This window comes from Aegilops tauschii, chromosome 5 (assembly GCF_002575655.3).
Source record: "Aegilops tauschii subsp. strangulata cultivar AL8/78 chromosome 5, Aet v6.0, whole genome shotgun sequence".
NCBI classification, from domain to species: Eukaryota; Viridiplantae; Streptophyta; class Magnoliopsida; order Poales; family Poaceae; genus Aegilops; species Aegilops tauschii.
The window spans coordinates 381,947,783-381,966,225 of NC_053039.3; the positions used below are offsets into that span (position 1 = coordinate 381,947,783).

At 51.3% G+C, this 18,443-nt stretch overlaps 4 protein-coding genes and 1 non-coding gene across 5 annotated transcripts; 3 read left to right on the forward strand and 2 right to left on the reverse strand.

Moving 5' to 3' along the window:
• Positions 1-551: 551 nt before the first annotated feature.
• Positions 552-7,468, forward strand: LOC109757587 (subtilisin-like protease SBT5.3). The gene is made up of 11 exons (XM_020316414.4): positions 552-833; positions 952-1,067; positions 1,180-1,277; positions 1,436-1,600; positions 3,181-3,298; positions 4,918-5,458; positions 5,550-5,647; positions 5,732-5,977; positions 6,149-6,263; positions 6,368-6,581; positions 6,673-7,468. The coding sequence occupies exons 1-11, from the start codon at positions 711-713 to the stop codon at positions 7,272-7,274; spliced, it is 2,436 nt and encodes an 811-aa protein (XP_020172003.1). The 5' UTR covers positions 552-710; the 3' UTR covers positions 7,275-7,468.
• On the forward strand, positions 6,023-6,096 carry TRNAI-AAU (transfer RNA isoleucine (anticodon AAU)). Its single transcript has one exon. It is a non-coding gene; the product is annotated as a tRNA-Ile (tRNA).
• Positions 7,469-12,595: 5,127 nt separating the features above from the next.
• LOC109757580 (ras-related protein RABB1c-like) lies at positions 12,596-13,862 on the forward strand. The gene is made up of 6 exons (XM_073498639.1): positions 12,596-12,641; positions 12,976-13,115; positions 13,249-13,331; positions 13,433-13,643; positions 13,730-13,795; positions 13,842-13,862. Exons 1-6 carry the CDS (start codon positions 12,596-12,598, stop codon positions 13,860-13,862), a joined length of 567 nt encoding a protein of 188 aa, XP_073354740.1.
• Positions 13,863-14,168: 306 nt separating this feature from the next.
• On the reverse strand, positions 14,169-16,175 carry LOC109757573 (zinc transporter 2-like). Its single transcript, XM_073498640.1, has 4 exons — positions 16,139-16,175; positions 15,956-16,044; positions 15,721-15,844; positions 14,169-15,559 (listed from the first exon to the last, which is right to left on the reverse strand). The coding sequence occupies exons 1-4, from the start codon at positions 16,173-16,175 to the stop codon at positions 15,165-15,167; spliced, it is 645 nt and encodes a 214-aa protein (XP_073354741.1). The 3' UTR covers positions 14,169-15,164.
• A 265-nt stretch (positions 16,176-16,440) lies between these two features.
• On the reverse strand, positions 16,441-17,670 carry LOC109757574 (BTB/POZ domain-containing protein At1g55760-like). The gene has a single exon (XM_020316397.4). The coding sequence runs from the start codon at positions 17,668-17,670 to the stop codon at positions 16,843-16,845; it is 828 nt and encodes a 275-aa protein (XP_020171986.1). The 3' UTR covers positions 16,441-16,842.
• Positions 17,671-18,443: the final 773 nt, after the last annotated feature.

The following is an 18,443-nucleotide window of genomic DNA, read 5'->3' on the forward strand; positions in this document are numbered from 1 at the left end:
TTCGACAGAGTAAACGGATGCTGATGAAAAGAGCACATAGCTAGAGCCACCAGAGCAGACTAACCAAAACCAGGTTCACGCCCGCCGCGCTCCCTGCCTGACCACCCGCCGGCGCTGTCCTCCAGCGGTTGCCCGAACACCACCTGCCCTTATCCATGGTGCCCATGCCCCTGCCCGAACGGGAGCGGGCCACGGCCGCCGCTGATTGGCGCCACCGCGCCCGGCACCGTCGGCGGCAAGGCTCCCAGGGGAAGGTGTTGCGGGTGCATGTCAGGCGGTGGCGACGAGAATGGCATGACCGGCGGCTGGATTTTCGGGGCGCTGGAGAGATTAGAATAGTAATTTAGAAATAAAGTGGGGAAGGAGACGGTTGTTGCGTTGAGATTCGGACGACCCGGTCGTATAGGATTTTTTTTCCCAAAAAGGCTTCCGTATGCCACAGCCGAGGGAGGGGGCTGCGGAAATAATAACTGAACCGAAAGGCACGCCGCTGCTCCTCGCCAAAAGGCCCTTTTGGCGCACACAAAAGCTCCCATACTTTCAGTTACAGAGAGAGAGGACAAAACTCGCCCCATGCCGCTATAAAAAACCAACAGTGCCCAAGCACATTCCTTCCCAAGTACCCATTGCCTCGCAACGCCCCAAGGACCGACCCCGACCCCGAATCCACCCCAATCCCCTCTCGACAACAATCATCCAGTACTCACGAGATGCGTAGAGGCATGCATTCATCTGTGAAGAAGAGTAGCCCCCGTGCTCCTCCTCTTGCTCCGGTGCTCCTGCTGATCTGCGGCCTCTCGCTGCTGCAGCGCCCGGCCTCCGCCGAGATAAAGGCGAGTGGAGCGGGCGGGTTGCTGGCTGCTGGCCCTTGGCGCGCCCTCTTCTTCTTGGTTCGCTTCTCCTTTTGTTTGTTTTTGCTGGTGATGATAAAGGTTTGCTGATTGGCTGCAGTCGTATGTTGTGTACCTCGGATTCCACTCGCATGGCAGGGAGGGCGCCGCGCTGGCCTCCAACCAGGAACGCGCCAAGAACTCCCACTACCAGTTCTTGGGCTCCGTCCTGGGAAGGTAGGTCGAATCCAAACGTCCCTCCTGCCGATCAGTCCAAAGTAGATGAACATACTTCCGATTTCTGAATTTGATTTGTGTGTGCGAATCGAATGCCTGTATCTGCATGCAGCGAGGAGAAGGCGCAGGACGCCATCTTCTACTCCTACACCAGGTACATCAATGGCTTCGCCGCCACGCTGGAGGAAGAAGACGCAATGCAGATCTCAAGTAATGCCTTCAACTCTTCATCATCATCTTCATCGTTTGTCTTCTTCTTGCACTGGATAATTTATGTTTTCCTCTACACGGCACTTGCATGTGCTTTTTGCTGGGTGTGGGATTCTGTTTTGATGGGTTCTTATTAAGCTGTGATTACGTGGATGCAGAGCACCCGAGCGTGATCTCTGTTTTCCCCAACAGAGGGCATAAGCTGCACACCACCCGGTCATGGGAGTTCCTCGGGATGGAGAAGGACGGGCGGGTGAGGCCCAACTCCATCTGGGCCAAGGCAAGGTACGGCGAGGGCGTCATCATCGGCAACCTAGACACCGGTACGTGCTTATTACTCCTTGTACGTATACATACATGATCTCATCAGGCCATTACTCACGAGTACGGCAGTGCTGATCATTTCAAAAATGTCACCGGTTCAGTCTAGAGTCTACTAGGTCCACTCCATTTATTCACGTTAGTACTGTAGTAAATGGCCATCCCTTTGAGCAGTATAGAGTAGAGTAGACACTGTGCGTGGGTCAGACCAAAACAGCGGTCCAGTTTTCTGGCACGGGCCGACCCGTGTAGGTGTAGCGGAGGCACTAGGCAGGCAGCCGGTGCCTGCGCTGTGCAGTGGGCGTGTGCGGTGCGATGCGGTGCACGCAGAGCGCGCAGGCGCAGCCGCTGCCCGGCTGCGCCTGCATTGCAATCGGAATCTGGCCCAGACGCACCTCCCGTTTCCCTGGTGGATGGCAGGCTCGCCGCTGAGGATTTTATCACGGCCCTGTGCGGTGCGCGCGCTTGCCTTGAGTCGAGCGTCCCGGAGCCGTCGGTTTTCATGAGCCGTTGGGAGTTGGGACTTGGAACTACCACGGCCGTAGTTCAACGGCCGCTTTGGTCCTGGCAGTGCAGGTGTCAGAAATGGTGGCCGAAAATCTTATTGGTGCCACTAGTAGTATTTTGATAGGTGTGGCTAGGTCTCAGTCGACTAAGATTTAACAATGTCTCAGTCGACTAAGATTTAACAATGTCTCAGTCAGATAACATACTCCCTCCGTCCTTTAAAGAATGTACTTTCAACTTTGTTGGAAAGCCAAATTTTTTTATGTTTGACCGTATTTATATAATAATAGATCAACATTTATACCATCAAACTAGTAGCATTAGATTCATGATAAAATATATTTTTATCATATACTTGTTTGGTTTCATAAACATTGATATCTTTTTGCACAAACTCGGTCAAACTTTGAGATAGTTTGACCTTCCAATAATGTTGGAAGTACACTCTTTAAAGGACAGAGGGAGTAAGACATATCCCTAGACTATGTTACTACCTTCATGGTGGATAGTAACATAACTATGGTAACATGCAAAACTGAAAATAAAATTTTACACGGATCTTAATATAACATCTCACGGATATAGCATCGACTGAGACTTCGTTAAGCCTTAGCCTTAGTAGACTAAAACTTAGCATGTTTATTTCCTTGGAAACAAATGTTTTCTCGAGAAAAATGTATTCTCGTTTTTCAAGTGATGAAAATGGTGCTACCACGGCCGCAACTGACCGATGAAGTAGCTAGCCTGTGACATTGTAACTGTGACTGCGAGGGACACGGCAGCGTTCAAAGCGTGCATCACAAGTCCACTCCTCCACGCCAGCTGCTGCTTGGCCTGGCTTGTAGCACGCACGTAGACGTCCGTGGGGCGACAGCACAGGCCCGGCGTCGTCGACAGGGAATCCGGGACGCCGAGTCAAATCCCTCCTCATCCCCGGCCCCCGGCTCCGGCGACTACGCTACTCCTGCTACTATACCACGCAGCGCGGGGCCACCGCCCGGCATGCACGCAAGCATGCATGTGACTGAAATTATTTTAACTTATGTTTACACCGGTGGCCGGTTCGTTCATGCAGGGGTGTGGCCGGAGGCCGGCAGCTTCAGCGACGACGGCATGGGCCCGGTGCCGGCGCGGTGGCGGGGCGTCTGCCACGACCAGTCCTCCTCCGACGACGCCCAGGTCCGCTGCAACAGGTCCGTCCGTGCGTGCCCATCCTCCTCCTCCACCTCTTGTACTGTATACTCGTACGCACGGGCTCACGGCCCTCCGTGGCTCCATGCGTCGCCTGGGGCGCCGCGCATGCCGACGTGCGGTTCAAGCTCTGTACTGCGCGCGTTATCCCGACGTGGTTTGGTTTTTGTCCGCCGTTGGTTGGTTCGTGTTGTTTAGTGTTTCGCCAACGTGGCTTGACTTGACCGCTGTCGTTGTGCAATGTACAGCGCTTTGTAGGGCGTAAACTAACTATTGCCCCACCTACTGGCTGTCTTCTTTAGTGGCAAGAGGCCGACTGCGGTTCGAGAGAGACATGCCTTGACCTAACTAAGATTTGTCCCATAAGTTCAGGCAAGTGCTGGTGGTTATTTTAACCAACGATCTCGACATGCCCTTGGACACTGAGTTTGTGAATAATGGGCTTAAACTGTAGGGCTTGTGCTCGCCTAATCTGACTACAGACGGGCAGTGCATAAGTGGTAAATGCTCATGCTAACAATGCCTTGAACAGTTGGAACTGTGCAACATAACCACAAGAAAAAAGTCAGCCATGCCCATGCAAATGCAAGTGCAACAATGTCCACAGTTTCAGACACATGGTAATGGCATTGCACTACTGCCAGTGTGCCACCATGCTAACAAGGTGCGAAATGGAAAATAAACCAAACCAGAAAACCTCTAGCACTGTAGGCCTGTAGCGCACTAGCATGCTTGCCTCTGCACAACCGTGCCTCTCCTGCCCTCCTTTCCGCTGAGCATCTGCCCCTACCAATAGTCCACGCTGCAGTCCACGCCGCGAATCATGTGAGCGAGCCAGCGAGCGAGAGCGTAGGCAGGCAGGCAGAGCTCGCATCCTCAGTCATCGTCAACAGATCGATGGCACCTTTCCGCTGTTGGCTGCCAGTGTGAGTGTGGTGGCGCCACAGATTGCAGCCATGATTCCCCTCTAAGTATCACCCCAGAAAGATTTCCGTCTCTTTGTCGTGCGCTTTCCCATGATTACATGTTGCCCCCAGTCGCCCCGGGCATCGTGCTTGTCCCTACGTATCCCTCCCCTCTTTGCATCCAGCTCCATCGATCGGCCTGCTTCAGGTACCGTATCGATCCACGAGCAGCCGCTAGGCACCACGCAGTTCGCTCACATCTCAGAAAAGCTCCAAAGTGGCGCCCTGGTCCATGCACGGCACAAGCTTGGCTTCGCTCTCGACCCTTTCTGCGTCGGGGTCCATGGCTCCTGCGCGAGCTTAGCATGTGCTGTGCGATCATCTGCCGCGGCTAGGGCCAGCCCGCTCGCGCGACAACCTATAATGCAGCGTGCCAGATGAAACGCAGTCCTGGGTGGAAACATGCCAAGAGTGCATCTTGTCTGCATGCACGCTAGGACCATCCTCATCACACTAAGAAAATTCCTCCTTCAAATCAACAGTGTTGGCTGCTGCTCCTCCAAGCAAGATTCTCCTGGAAACATCATGGTGTTGTTGATAGTTAGACAATTATTACTAGCTTAACTTTGCAAGCGGCTCATCATGGCGTTCCATGCACGACGTTGATGTGAACTGTGGTTCTGATTGTGATTGTGATGAGCGCGCGCCGCATGCAGGAAGCTGATCGGCGCGCAGTACTTCAACAAGGGGTACGCGGCCACGGTGGGGCGGGCGGGCGCAGGCGCGAGCCCGGCCAGCACGCGGGACAGCGACGGGCACGGCACGCACACGCTGTCCACCGCCGCGGGCCGCTTCGTGCCGGGCGCCAACCTGTTCGGCTACGGCAACGGCACGGCCAAGGGCGGCGCCCCCGGCGCGCGCGTCGCGGCGTACAAGGTGTGCTGGCGCCCCGTCAACGGCAGCGAGTGCTTCGACGCCGACATCATCGCGGCCTTCGACGCGGCCATCCACGACGGGGTCGACGTCCTCTCCGTCTCCCTCGGCGGCGCGCCCACCGACTACTTCAGGGACGGCGTCGCCATCGGGTCGTTCCACGCCGTCAGGAACGGCGTCACCGTGGTCACCTCCGCTGGCAACTCCGGGCCCGGGGCCGGCACGGTGTCCAACACCGCGCCGTGGCTCGTCACCGTGGGGGCCAGCACCATGGACCGCGAGTTCCCGGCCTACCTGGTCCTCGGCAACAAGAAGCGGATCAAAGTATGTTGCTTCTGCCCGAATTATCTTCAGTCGATTCTGCTTATGTGACCATCTCTCCCGTGGTAAGGTAACACTTTTATCTTTTGCACAGGGACAAAGCCTGTCGCCGGTGCCCCTGCCTGCCAACAAGCATTACCGGCTGATCAGCTCTGTAGAGGCCAAGGCAGAAGATGCAACAGTGGCCCAAGCGTAAGATAACTCGATCGTGCTGCTGAAATTTACTTTCAATTGTTTGACAGACATGAAACTGTAACCATCTTATTATGATTGCAGGCAACTGTGCATGGAGGGGTCGCTGGACAAGAAGAAAGCGAGGGGGAAGATCGTGGTGTGCATGCGCGGGAAGAACGCGCGAGTGGAGAAAGGCGAGGCGGTTCATCGAGCCGGCGGGGTTGGGCTGGTGCTGGCGAATGACGAGGCCACCGGGAACGAGATGATCGCCGACGCGCACGTGCTCCCGGCCACCCACATCACCTATTCCGATGGAGTCGCGCTGCTCGCCTACATGAATTCAACCAGGTAGGTGCTGCATATATACACATATTTCAGGAATGCCATGAACAGGGCCTATTAGCTCAGCTGGTTAGAGCGTCGTGCTAATAACGCGAAGGTCACAGGTTCGAGACCTGTATGGGCCATTATTATTTTTGTCGACCTTTTTTTGATCCTGAACATCAAAATGTTGTGCAGGTTGGCGTCGGGCTACATCACCCTGCCAAACACCGCGCTGGAGACGAAGCCGGCGCCGTTCATGGCCGCCTTCTCCTCTCAGGGCCCAAACACGGTCACTCCTCAGATCCTCAAGGTCCGGCCGGCTTTTCTCTCACAAGATTGGCCATGCCGCCCTTAATCACAGTAACATCTCTACCACCATGCTAAGCATCTTAGCGTATGTTGCGTGTGTCGCAGCCTGACATCACCGCGCCGGGGGTGAGCATCCTGGCGGCCTTCACCGGCCTGGCCGGCCCGACCGGCCTCACCTTCGACAGCCGCCGCGTCCTCTTCAACTCCGAGTCCGGCACCTCCATGTCCTGCCCGCACGTCGCCGGCATCGCCGGCCTCCTCAAGGCCCTCCACCCCGACTGGAGCCCCGCCGCCATCAAGTCCGCCATCATGACCACCAGTAAATGAATTAGTTGAACAACAAAAACACTTCAGACCAATCTCCCCCGTGCTGCCGCTGACGAGAAGACTCGTCGTTTCGTCTCTTGCAGCCAGGGTGCAGGACAACACGCGGAGGCCGATGAGCAACTCGTCGTTCCTGCGCGCCACGCCCTTCGCCTACGGCGCCGGCCACGTGCAGCCCAACCGCGCCGCCGACCCGGGCCTCGTCTACGACACGAACGCCACGGACTACCTCCACTTCCTCTGCGCGCTGGGCTACAACTCCACCGTGATCGGCACGTTCATGGACGGCCCGAACGCCTGCCCGGCGAGGCCGCGGAAGCCGGAGGACCTCAACTACCCGTCGGTCACGGTGCCCCACCTGTCCGCGTCCGGCGAGCCGCGCACCGTCACGAGGAGGGTGCGGAACGTGGGCGCGGAGCCGGCGGCGTACGACGTGAGGGTCCGCGAGCCGCGCGGCGTGTCCGTGTCCGTGCGGCCCAGCCGGCTGGAGTTCGCCGCGGCGGGGGAGGAGAAGGAGTTCGCCGTGACGTTCAGGGCCAGGGCGGGGCGTTTCTTGCCCGGCGAGTACGTGTTCGGGCAGATGGTGTGGTCGGACGGCGCCGGGCGGCGCCGCCACCGCGTCAGGAGCCCCGTCGTCGTCAGGGTCGGCGCCCATAGGACGAGCAAAACCAGTGTCCCCGTCGCCTGACGAGCTTCGCTGTTTCGTTATCAGCAAACGATGCGCTGAACAAAAAAGTTCGGTCCGTCGACAACAAGTGTCCATATGTGCCAGTACAAACTGTTCTTTGAGCGGTTAATGAAGTTGGACTTGGATATACTTCTTGATAAAAAAGAAGTTCAACGTACTTTTCTCTACTCAAACAAAATTAAGATTGGGCGTCATCTCTACTGTCTCTACTCTCTTTTTTCTTCTTTTTTGCGGGTAGTAAAGCTTCTACTATTAATCAAGGAACGTCCAGATTACAGTCCAAATCCTATATACATAACGAGTTGATCCCCGCTATTCTATTTATCTCAACATGCACACATGCCACATTATCACAGGCCTAGCACTAATGCATGAGAAAAAGTTTTTCATTATTTTGGTCTCATGCACACCTTTCACCTCACCACACATGCCACCTCATCAAAAGTCCCACTCAAAATGCATGAAAAAAAGTTTTTCATTACATTATACTCCCTCTGTCCCATAATATAAGAGCGTTTTTTACACTACATTAGTGTCAAAAATGCTCTTATATTATGAGACGGAGGGAGTACCACTTATATTCAAAATATTTTTTTACTACACAATAATCAAATAAAATATACAATATTTATTTTTAGCTTTAATTCATATATTATTAATTTAACGATAAAGCTTCATAAAATCAAATCACTGAAATATATTGCAATCGATTCCTGCAGCAACGCGCGCGGTATTCTCTAGTTATATAAATCAACTACTTCAGAGGCTAGAACCCAGCCCGACTATTGTTTTACCCTCAACTCTAGCAAACTTTGCTAACAAGTCACTGACTAAAATTTGACTGCGAAACACAGGACAAACAAAGTGACCTCCGGAGTACGAGCAAGGCAGCCCAGGACCTGGTTGAGAAAATAGGTGCAAAAAATCGTGTGCGCATGTAGTTTAGTGGCATGTATGATGGTTGATGGGGTTTGGCAGCCTAGCACATTTGATAGCGGCGGCTTCTTGCATGCGTTTTTTTAGTTTTAAACAGTAGGAGAGGCTCAAGTAGAATCCTAAAAGAAGTTAATCCAGATAAGAAGGGATGGAAATACAAAAAATGACAACAAGACCAAAGAGGATCAAGACTTTCACTGTATTTCCGCCACAAAAGATCAGTTGTGGTTCTCTCTTTCCAAGCTCAGAGAGATGCAACTCCCACTCTGCTTACACCCTGCAGTCCCTGGGATCGACGACCGGCATGTATCAGGACCTGATCTGGGGTACTTGGGCTCCGGCGAAGCTCAAGCTGTTTGCATGGCTCCTCCACCAGAACAGATTGTGGTGCAACGACCGTCTCCAGCGTAGGGGCTGGACCAACGACTACTTTTGTCAGCTCTGCCTCAGAAACCTTGAGAGCTCTGCGCACTTATTCTGCGAATGCACTTTTACGAAGACGATCTGGGCTGAGCTGTCTTCATGGCAGCACTGTCAGGGTTTGAATCATGCTTGCGAAATCAACGACAACAGCTCTCTGGAGAAGGTGGCAACCTTGGTCTCCGCGACATAGCCAGCGTTCACGAAAGGAATAAAATCCTTGGTGATGCTTGCAATGTGGAAAATCTGGCAGTAATGCAACCACTGCGTTTTCAGGAGGAAGGAGGCAAGGGTGCGGGACGTGCTCGACGAAATCAGAAGAGATCTTAGCCTGTGGCAACAAAGTGGAGTTAAATTTCTTCAGAGCCCCTTCGGGGATCCGCCGTGAGATTGTAGCCTCCGCTACGGTGCAGTCGGCACCCTTTTTCTTCTTTCTTTTCTTATCTCCTTGATCCCAGGATCACCGCATTTGTCACTTTTACCATTGCTCCATGCTTAAATGAATGAAACACCAGCCAAGGCTGGCACTTAAAAAAAAGCTCAGAGAGATGGAGTAATGTGCCCGAAGATAAAATTGTTGCGTTCCTTCGAGATATTCCAGGCAACAATACCAACTATTTCAAAAGTGCATCTGCCTGCTGCTTGGTCAAGGGATTTGTTGAAGGCCTCCTTTCATCCATTCCTGCTCCAATGCCACTCACAATGCCTGCAAGCCTAGCCCTTTGTTCCCTTTCTCGAATCAGCTCTTCCCTCCTATCCCCTGCTATCCCCTGCATCGCCAATTGCATCCACTGCTTCATTCCCATTGAGGAAATGATTGTCAACAAGATACACCACGTACTCCAGCTCCCAATGCCAGAACCCACACGCATTCTATGAGCCAAATAGACCAGAAAAGAGGAAAAATTTAAGCACACCATGTGCTCAAATCCAACAAAAAATATTCATCCCTTGCAGAACAGAAAGAAGAAGGGTGGTGGGCAACTTACATTGCACACTTGTAGAACACCCAACCCTCATGCTTCTCTGTGTTCGACAAGTAGAACTGCACCTGCGTGCGGTAGTGAGGGCATCAGATGAGAGGGAGCACCACAGCCCGCTTGCTGAGAGATGACCTCGCCGAGCTCACGGACATGGCAGTGGCGGTGGCAGGTGGAGAAGGGGAGGGAACCTGAGGACTGGTCAAGCGGGGCGGCATACGAGCTCAATACGCGCTATTGTGACCGTATAATCACATCTTGTCGTATATAGTGAGCGTATTGCATGTATTCCTAAGTACGGTGACCAAAGTGAGCACATGCCGCACAATTAGTGACTTCCAATGCATTTTACTCTTTTTAGTAGGTTGGAAACGAAGACCTAAACTGTGCGTACTGATCTTAGCCTGGCCCCTTTGCTTCCATGGTGGGCTATGTTTCCCTTTTCTCTTTCTAGGATTTGGGCCTTTGAACTACAATTGCTTACCGACTAGGAAATCCTGATAAGGCAAGGGGACCCTATATCCCCATACTTGTTCTTGATTGCAGCAGAGGGCCTTTCATGCCTATTGAGATCAAAAAGTGAGTCATCAAACCTTCATGGTATAACTGTGGCACCTACGGCGCCGCCGGTAAACCATTTACTTTTCGCAGATGACAACCTGCTGTTTTTTAAGGCCAACAGTATGGAAGCTACGGAGGTCCACAGAACCTTGGATGTGTACTGCCAAGCTTCGGGTTAGCGTATAAATTATGACAAATCGTCAATCTTTTTGAGCAAAGGAGTTCCTGATAGTGTGTGCCAACAAATCAAAGATACATTGCATGTACCCAATGAAACTCTAAATGAAAAGTATCTGGGGATGCCAAGTGATATTGGTACCTCTAAGAATGGAGCGTTTAAATACTTGAAAGATAGGCTGTGGAACAAGGTCCAAGGATGGATAGAGAAAAACTTGTCCATGGCAGGCAAGGAGGTATTGGTCAAAGCGGTAGCACAAGCAGTCCCGGTCTATTCCATGTCATGTTTTAAGCTGCCAAGAGGCCTGTGCGAACACCTGAACATGTTGATTCGAAAATTCTGGTGGGGGAGTAAGAATGGACAACGCAAGCCTAACTGGGTATCATGGAAGGCTATGACACAACCAAAGAACATGGGGGTTTGGGCTTCAAAGATTTTGAGCTTTTTAACTTGGCCATGTTAGCTAAGCAGGCTTGGAGGATTTTGCAAAACCCTGAGTCCCTAAGTGCCTGCATATTGAGAAGTATTTACTTCACAACTTCCTTGTTTTTGGAAGCTTCTCTGGGAAGTCATCCAAGCCAAATCTGGCGAGCGGTAATAGAAGGGAAAGATGTGATGAAACAAGGGCTGATTAAACGGATTGGCAATGGAGAGTCAACCGACATTTGGAATGACAATTGGCTGCCCCGCACTGAAATGATGCGGCCCTATGGTAGCAAGGTTCTGAACCCTCCTTCACAAGCCTCAGAACTTATAGATGTCACATCTGCCGCATGGAATAATGAGAAGGTAGCACAAGTTTTTCTGCCAATGGACGTGTCGGTTATTATGAGTATACCCCTCTGTACACGGAACATTCAAGATTTCTGGTCCTGGCATTATGAATCATCTGGTCTGTTCACAGTCCGGTCAGCGTATGCGATGCTGGTTTCTACCAGACAGAGGAGGGAAGCATGGCTCGAGGACATCCCCGGCGCTTCGTGTCTAGGCTCCGAGGGAAGTGCATGGGAATCGTTGTGGAAGACAAAAGTGCCTGGCAAGGTTTGGATGTTTCTATGGAGATTGGCAAGGCAATCTCTACCCACGGAGGATGTGAGAGCTCACAGAAACATGTCGAAAACTAGCTCGTGTGGGCTGTGCGGCGCACCGGATTCATGGCGTCATTCCCTACTGGAGTGCACCTCGTCCAGATGTGTTTGGGCCCTGGCTGATGCGAGTTTAACAGAACAGATGAGTGTCTCAACAGAGCCGAATGCTAAGCTCTGGCTCTTCTCTATGCTAGAAGCGTTATCGCATGCATCTTTTGTCAAACTCTCGGTGACACTTTGGGCAGTTTGGTGGGCTCGTCGTCAGGCAATCCACGAAGGAATCTTCCAGAGTCCACACACTACACACAATTTTGTGGAGAGATTCTTTGGCGAACTACAAAGTCTGGGAGACAGCAAGCAGGCCAACGGCTGCATCGGGTGGGACAAGGATTGTACCCTCGACTCGGCGCAAGGCTCAGCCAACAGGTTTTGCGAAAATTCATGTGGACGCCGGGGTTGGCCGCTTCAACAGAGGTGGCTCGGCTGCGGCCATATGCGGGGATGATCATGGAAACTACCTGGGCAGCTCGGCATTGGTGATTCCGGGGGTGGTTGATGTGGCGACGCTAGAAGCAATCGCTTGCCGTGAAGCACTTTCGCTGGCAGAAGATTTGCACATTCATGAGCTGGTCATTGCTTCGGACTCCAAGCTGATGATCAACGACATCAATAGAGGCTATGGAGGGAAGCACGGGGCTATCATCTCGGAGATTCGCTTGCGAGCCGCTGCTTTTAATTGTACCTTTGTTTTTTAGGGTCGCGCGTTGAATGGTGATGCTCATATCATAGCTAGATCTTCGCTTTCTGTTCATGGGGGCGCCATCTTTGGCTTGTCCACCCCCATGCAAATTGTATCCCACAAACTGTGGCTTATAATCAATAAAGTGTGTCTTACCCCTAAAAAAAAAGAAATCCCGTACCTGAATCCGTCCCTAACGCATCTACACTGTTGGTTACCGACTAGGAAACAACACGGCCACGGGCCTGGTCGCCTCATATCCCGCCGTACGTGCAACGCAAACCCTCGGCAGCCCACGTCGATCCACCGCTCATCTAAATATAATCCCGCGACCTCGCCTCTCACGCGAACTTGTCGAGTCTCTGGTTCGCCGTCAAATCTAAAGCGGGAAGGTGCGTGGACTCGGGGATTTGGGACCCATGTCGTTCGCTTACAAGTTCAGGTACATCGTCGTCGGCGACACAGGTGCGTGCCTTCTTCTCGACGCCGCGCCGCCTCGCGCGCTCTCCCGCTGTCCCATCTGTTCTCTTGCGCCTCTAGTCCATCGTCCCCTGATTCTATCATCGGTTCGTTGCGTGATCTCGAGAATCCATGCCGGTTATAAGTATAGAAAGCTCCGCCTTCGTCACTCGAAATCGGCCGGCCGGCGAGGGTGATCCTGTGATGCGATGCCTCGTGTGTAGAAGGCCGAGACCTTGTTCGTTTTTCTTCGATGGTTTGGACGATCAATCTTAGCTAGCATAAATCTCTTTGAAACCATGACCCTATATATGACCATGTTACGAATTTGCTGTCCCAGGGGTTGGGAAGTCATGCCTCCTGCTGCAGTTCACCGACAAGCGGTTCCAGCCCGTGCACGACCTGACCATCGGCGTCGAATTTGGACAGCGCATGGTCACCATCGGCAAGAAGAAAATAAAGCTTCAGATCTGGGACACGGTCTGTTAACTTAATTGTTCCGCTATATGTATAAACCTTCAGACGAAACTAGTTAAATGCATTCTCTACTGCTTTCAACATCATATCTTTATTATAAATCTCTACTGAAGTGAACTGCATCCTGATGATGCAGGCAGGCCAGGAGGCTTTCAGGTCAATCACTAAATCCTACTACAGAAGTGCGGCCGCTGCTCTTCTCGTTTATGACATCACCAGGTACATTCAACAGCTTAAGCATTTTAAGTTACCCTTGTTTTAGGAGGATTTACTACTCGTAGTCAGATATGAATGTCGATTTTTCCTCTGATGGAGAACAGGAGGGAGACCTTCAACCACGTCGCGAGCTGGCTGGAAGAAATGAGGGAGCAGGCGGACGGCAACAACAACATCACCATCATGCTGGTCGGAAACAAATCAGATTTAGCTCAGAGGCGAGCCGTCAGCACGGAAGAGGGCGAGCAGTTCGCCAAGGAGAACGGCCTCGCCTTCATGGAGACCTCGGCCAGGACCCGGCACAACGTGGAGGAGGTAACTCGAAGCACCGCATCGTGTCGCAGCGGCGCACAATTCATTCGCCATGGCCTTTTCCTCACATGACCTATATATGCACGCAGGCATTCCCTCAAAGCTCGTCCATGGTGTGCCAGAAGATCCAGGAAGGTGCCATCGATCTGTCCAAGGTGAGTGCCGTACTGCATTATGTTGTCTTGTATTTTTTGCTAGCAGGTGCTTATGGGGTTCATTTGACCATTGTTGTTTCTCTTGCAGAGTAGTGGTGTCACGCCCGGAGGTGATGATTTCAGTCGTCTCGAGCCTCTGCCTCCGTCTCGAGCCTCCGTCTGCTGCAGCAGCTGAGCATAGCTTGGACGACTCAGTTCCGTCTCTCGGATCTTGTTTAATACTAGTGCAAATCAGTAGTAACTCCATGCTTTCAACCTCGAGCATATATATATATATATATATATATATATATATATATATATATATATATATATATATATATATATATATAGATCACTTGGCAGTTAAAATGATGTACATCGTTTCATAGTCTCTCACTTGTCTTGTTCTCCCGAAGTTATATTTTTTTACTAATGTCTTATTTTTAGTTTACTATTTTTGTCTTGTAAGTATTAAAAAAAGAACGAAAATCAGAAATTTCTTTTGACCCCAGGCTCCATGGAGCTCGGATATTGAAAAAATCCAAACTAAGATTTTTTTTTTAGTTTTAAAATTTCTAGAGAACACGCCCACACAGACATATTCCCTCCGTCCGGAAATACCTATCATAGAAATGGATGTATCTACACATATTTTAGTTTTAAATACATCCACTTTTATCCATTTGTGGACAAGTAATTCCGGACAGAGGGAGTATTAATGTATACTACTTGTTTGTAAAGTTCCATGATGAAATACATTAGGAGTCCCACACATACATATTGATGTATACTACTTTTTGTAAAGTTTCATGATGAAATACATTTTGGTGTGAGGTAAAAAAAACAAATTCAGGCCTTTTGTAAAAACTAGACGACATCGCACGCGTTGCTGTGAGGACTTTTAAGCATAAATGAGGATTTGATCAAATAAATGATACTACGACGTACGGTATTCTCGAATTTCGAATTATTACATCATGCACATCAATCTGGAGAGCAAAATATTTCTATGTTAGTGATAAGTGACGTAAGCAACATTGTACAGATAATTTGTGCACAGGAAGCCAATGAAGCATGTAGGTCGTGTGTGGCATTGTGGATGTTTAACATGCTTGGTTGATGGTGGAGTATTAACGAAACACAGCAAAATACAGTATTATCCAGGGGATTAAGGAAAGAATACAGGTTGATATATATATATACACACACACTAAATGCGTATTGAAACAACCAGGGATTTAGTGCTTATGTTTATCTGTCATTAGCTGCTTCATTTGATCAGCTGGTACTGCAAATCTGGTGTCCAACTAGCAGAAACTTATAGCAGCACAATAGGCTTACATCCATAGCTAAATGCTTCTAGTTCTCATGAATCACGAATTCAGGATCAGGCGTTCCATATCATGACGACTGCGATGACACCGACGCCAAGCACGACGGAGAGCCACCGGCCGACGGGCGTGTCGGCGGCGACGGGCCTCTGTAGCATGTACCCCTTGGCGAGGAGGTGGTTGATGGAGACGTAGACAAAGATGCCCGTGGCGAGGCCCATGGAGATGGCATAGATCCAGTCGGCCACCCGGCCCTCCGTGGTGGCGTCGACGAGTATGCCGACGCCGACGCCGATGGGGCTGGAGACGGCGAAGGCGAAGGCGTAGCCGAAGCAGGAGAGGAGGGGGCGATCGGGGAGCATCCGGAGCAGCGCGATGCCCATGGCGATCGCGGCGAAGATCTTGTGCAGGCTGATGGTCCACAGCGCCTTCCACGCGTCGGCTTCCGTCTCTGCTTGCGAGTAATCGTCGATTCAAAGACCGGATCAAGTAAAAGTAGGCATGAAAATCAATGGCTGGAGTAGGGTCGAGAGGTGCACACATATATAAGATGCAGAGACCCTCTCGTGGCGGTCAAAATTCAGGAAATATTGATCTCTGTCTCTGTCTTACCGGCGACTCCAATGGCGATGCCTTCGAAGACGGAGTGGAAGCAGAGCGCGGCGATGAGGAGTACGCCGTCGCCGATGGTGCTCGCGTTGCGCAGCATGGATGCAGTCGACGGTCCGTGCGCGTCCTGCACGTGCGACACCGCCAAGTTATTACATACTGCACGCGCGAGTACACGGAGCTGTGTGGTAGTCTGAATGACTGTCAAATCAACACCGGACTCGGAGGATGTACTTACAGCTGTATGTGGTCCGGAGCTGTTGCCATTTGTGCTGCTCAGCTTGCCCTCCTCCAGCGCTCCTGGAAATTTGTAAACAGGGGTGGATTCTGAACATTAAAACCATGACTAATGCACTACGGTGTATAAGATCGCAGTGATAGACCTTGAATCGGAGTAGGCTAGTAGATCCGGTGAATCTACCTTGTCCAGCAGTGGATGAACTCGAGCCGGAGGCCATCGTGGTGCTGGGGCGCACGGCGATGGCGGAGAGTGGGCCCGTGAGCACCGCGCTAACCCTAGATCGGTAGGGATTGTAGGTGGGGATTGTGGCAGCGATTAACCTCGTTCGTCGTGCCCCGGCCCCCACCTCTGTTTATATAGCGCGGGTCACAGAGGCCCACCAACCATGGTTTGGTTGGGCGCCCCCGATCAGGGCGCGAGTCAGGGGCCCGTTCGACCCGTTGGGTTCGAACGGGAGAGAGATCAACCTAACATTCTCCCCCTTGATCTCAACTTTACTTTTAACTTTATACTTTCTAGCTTATTTGTTTCATCACATATTGGTACATAGAGCATGTTTCATCGTCACGGCTTAATTGCCGTTAGAATCATACAGCTACAACATACGTTATGTTCAGAAACAAATTCTGTTCCTTTTGGGCCTATCCACGACTTAGCAATCCTTTGTCCAACAAAAATTGGAAACATGTAATTCATCACTCCCTGGTGCACAAAGCTTGGGCAACACAAATTATACTTATGCAATTCATGAACCGGGAATGCAGTACTCATTTAGCCCACTCATCGCCTACAAAGCCCCGACATTGTAGCGCTTCCACACACGTTTGAGCAAACACGTGCGAGACCTAGAATGGAAATCTTGTAACTGACGAAGCGGGCACAATTCACTTGGCCCACTCGTCGCCTGCAAGGCGAACATTGAGCCGCCGGGCCCGTTTATCCGGAGCGCCGCCATCGGGATCCTGGCTTGACGTGGACTTCCGCCGGCGGCCCCGTTTACCCGCCGCAGTGTTGCTTGCATCCAGCTTAGGCGTGGACGTCGGGACTTTGGACCTCCGAGCCGGAATGCTGCTGCCTGAAGCCTTGCCAGGCGTAGACTTTGGGCGCCGAGTCTTTTTAGCTGCAGGCTTCTTCTCCTTGGCCGCGAGCTTTCTCCCTCTGAGAATCGCAGTCGAGCGGATCTCGTCAGCAAGATCCTGGTCCGCAGCCGCCATGAACGCCTCGAAGTCCTCGGGGATCTCGTACATCTTCCCGAAGTCCACGAGCAGCCTGACGCACGTCCGCTTGAGCGCCGGCAGGCTGTAGGTGTGCGCCATCTGCAGCCTGTCCAGCATGTTCTCCACGCCCACGTCCTCCCGCAGGCTCTCCTCGCAGGCCTTCTTCAGGTTGGCGATGCCGTACTTGTCGCCGGCGGCGACGAGCTCGCTCCGGTGCTCCAGCAGCTCCCACTCGGACCTGGCGTCGCCGTAGAGGTAGCGGACCAAGGCCTTGCACGCGCCGATGGACATGTCGGAGATGTCCACCGTGGAGAGCTCCTTCTCCCTGAGGTTGTGCGAGAACATGCTCAGGAACACCGGCGACCGCGCGGCCAGGACGGCGCGGTGGGCCCTCATGCTGCCGCCGGCCGCGTTGACGGTGATGTCCGTGAGGATGCCTTCCCGTAGCATGCGCGCGACGCCAGACTGGGCTTGCTCCACTGACGCCGTCCTCATTTGTGTAGAGCGCAAAAATGATTCTGTTTTGCCATACTGTAATACAGAAAGAAAAACTGCATCGTCACACTAGCAGTAATATATCCTCCTGCTCCATTGTTCAATGCTGCCGCCGGCCGCGTTGACGGTGATGTCCGTGAGGATGTGCAAATGCGGGCGATGACATACATTCGGTCCGATTCATATATGAGGGATATTCTCTCTAAACTCAATGCAATCTAGCCTTTAAGTACAATCATCCATGTGATGTAAATTAAATTGGTAAAGGGACCTTATTTTAAATAATTTGACAGCATTATAATTATCCTAAAATCTAATAAAGCACAAAATTTGAAATCCAAATTCAGTCACACTGACAGACTCAGGTGCTATATAGTAGAATTTGTCGGTGTTCTGTTTTTCTATGTTATTTTGTATTTTATTCAATCTCAAAATTGCCAAATTTATGCTAAAGACTACTCATAGACGGTGGTGAAGTTACTTTGTGTCTTCCTCATTTCTCTATTGTGACTTTTTTCTCTCTATTGCCAGAGCTAATCTCGTGATTTCCATCTCTTTGCACAGTCAGAGGAATGAGGAAGTTATCTTCGAATCTCTTCATTTTGTGTCAGGTACAATTCTTATCTCTAGACCATCACAAAAGTCCTTCAACTATGATGTCGAATAGTCTTAGTCCCTAACTTATACTCTGACAATATCCGTAGAGCTCAAGAGTATCCGGAACAAGAAATTTAAGGGGCTGACTTAGAATCTTCTAATATTAGAAGTTGACA

Excerpts from the sequence above, each read along its gene's own strand:
- LOC109757587 (XM_020316414.4), top strand. The coding sequence starts at position 711 with ATGCGTAGAGGCATGCATTCATCTGTGAAGAAGAGTAGCCCCCGTGCT. Across the intron at positions 1,601-3,180 it reads CATCGGCAACCTAGACACCG|GGGTGTGGCCGGAGGCCGGC; the intron begins GTACGTGCTTAT and ends TCGTTCATGCAG. Across the intron at positions 3,299-4,917 it reads GCCCAGGTCCGCTGCAACAG|GAAGCTGATCGGCGCGCAGT; the intron begins GTCCGTCCGTGC and ends CGCCGCATGCAG.
- LOC109757580 (XM_073498639.1), top strand. The coding sequence starts at position 12,596 with ATGTCGTTCGCTTACAAGTTCAGGTACATCGTCGTCGGCGACACAG. Across the intron at positions 12,642-12,975 it reads CATCGTCGTCGGCGACACAG|GGGTTGGGAAGTCATGCCTC; the intron begins GTGCGTGCCTTC and ends TTGCTGTCCCAG. Across the intron at positions 13,796-13,841 it reads GTGCCATCGATCTGTCCAAG|GTGCTTATGGGGTTCATTTG; the intron begins GTGAGTGCCGTA and ends TTTTGCTAGCAG.
- LOC109757573 (XM_073498640.1), bottom strand. The coding sequence starts at position 16,175 with ATGGCCTCCGGCTCGAGTTCATCCACTGCTGGACAAG. Across the intron at positions 16,045-16,138 it reads TTCATCCACTGCTGGACAAG|AATCCACCCCTGTTTACAAA; the intron begins GTAGATTCACCG and ends TTTAATGTTCAG. Across the intron at positions 15,560-15,720 it reads CATCGCCATTGGAGTCGCCG|AGACGGAAGCCGACGCGTGG; the intron begins GTAAGACAGAGA and ends ACTCGCAAGCAG.
- LOC109757574 (XM_020316397.4), bottom strand. The coding sequence starts at position 17,670 with ATGAGGACGGCGTCAGTGGAGCAAGCCCAGTCTGGCGTCGCGCGCATG.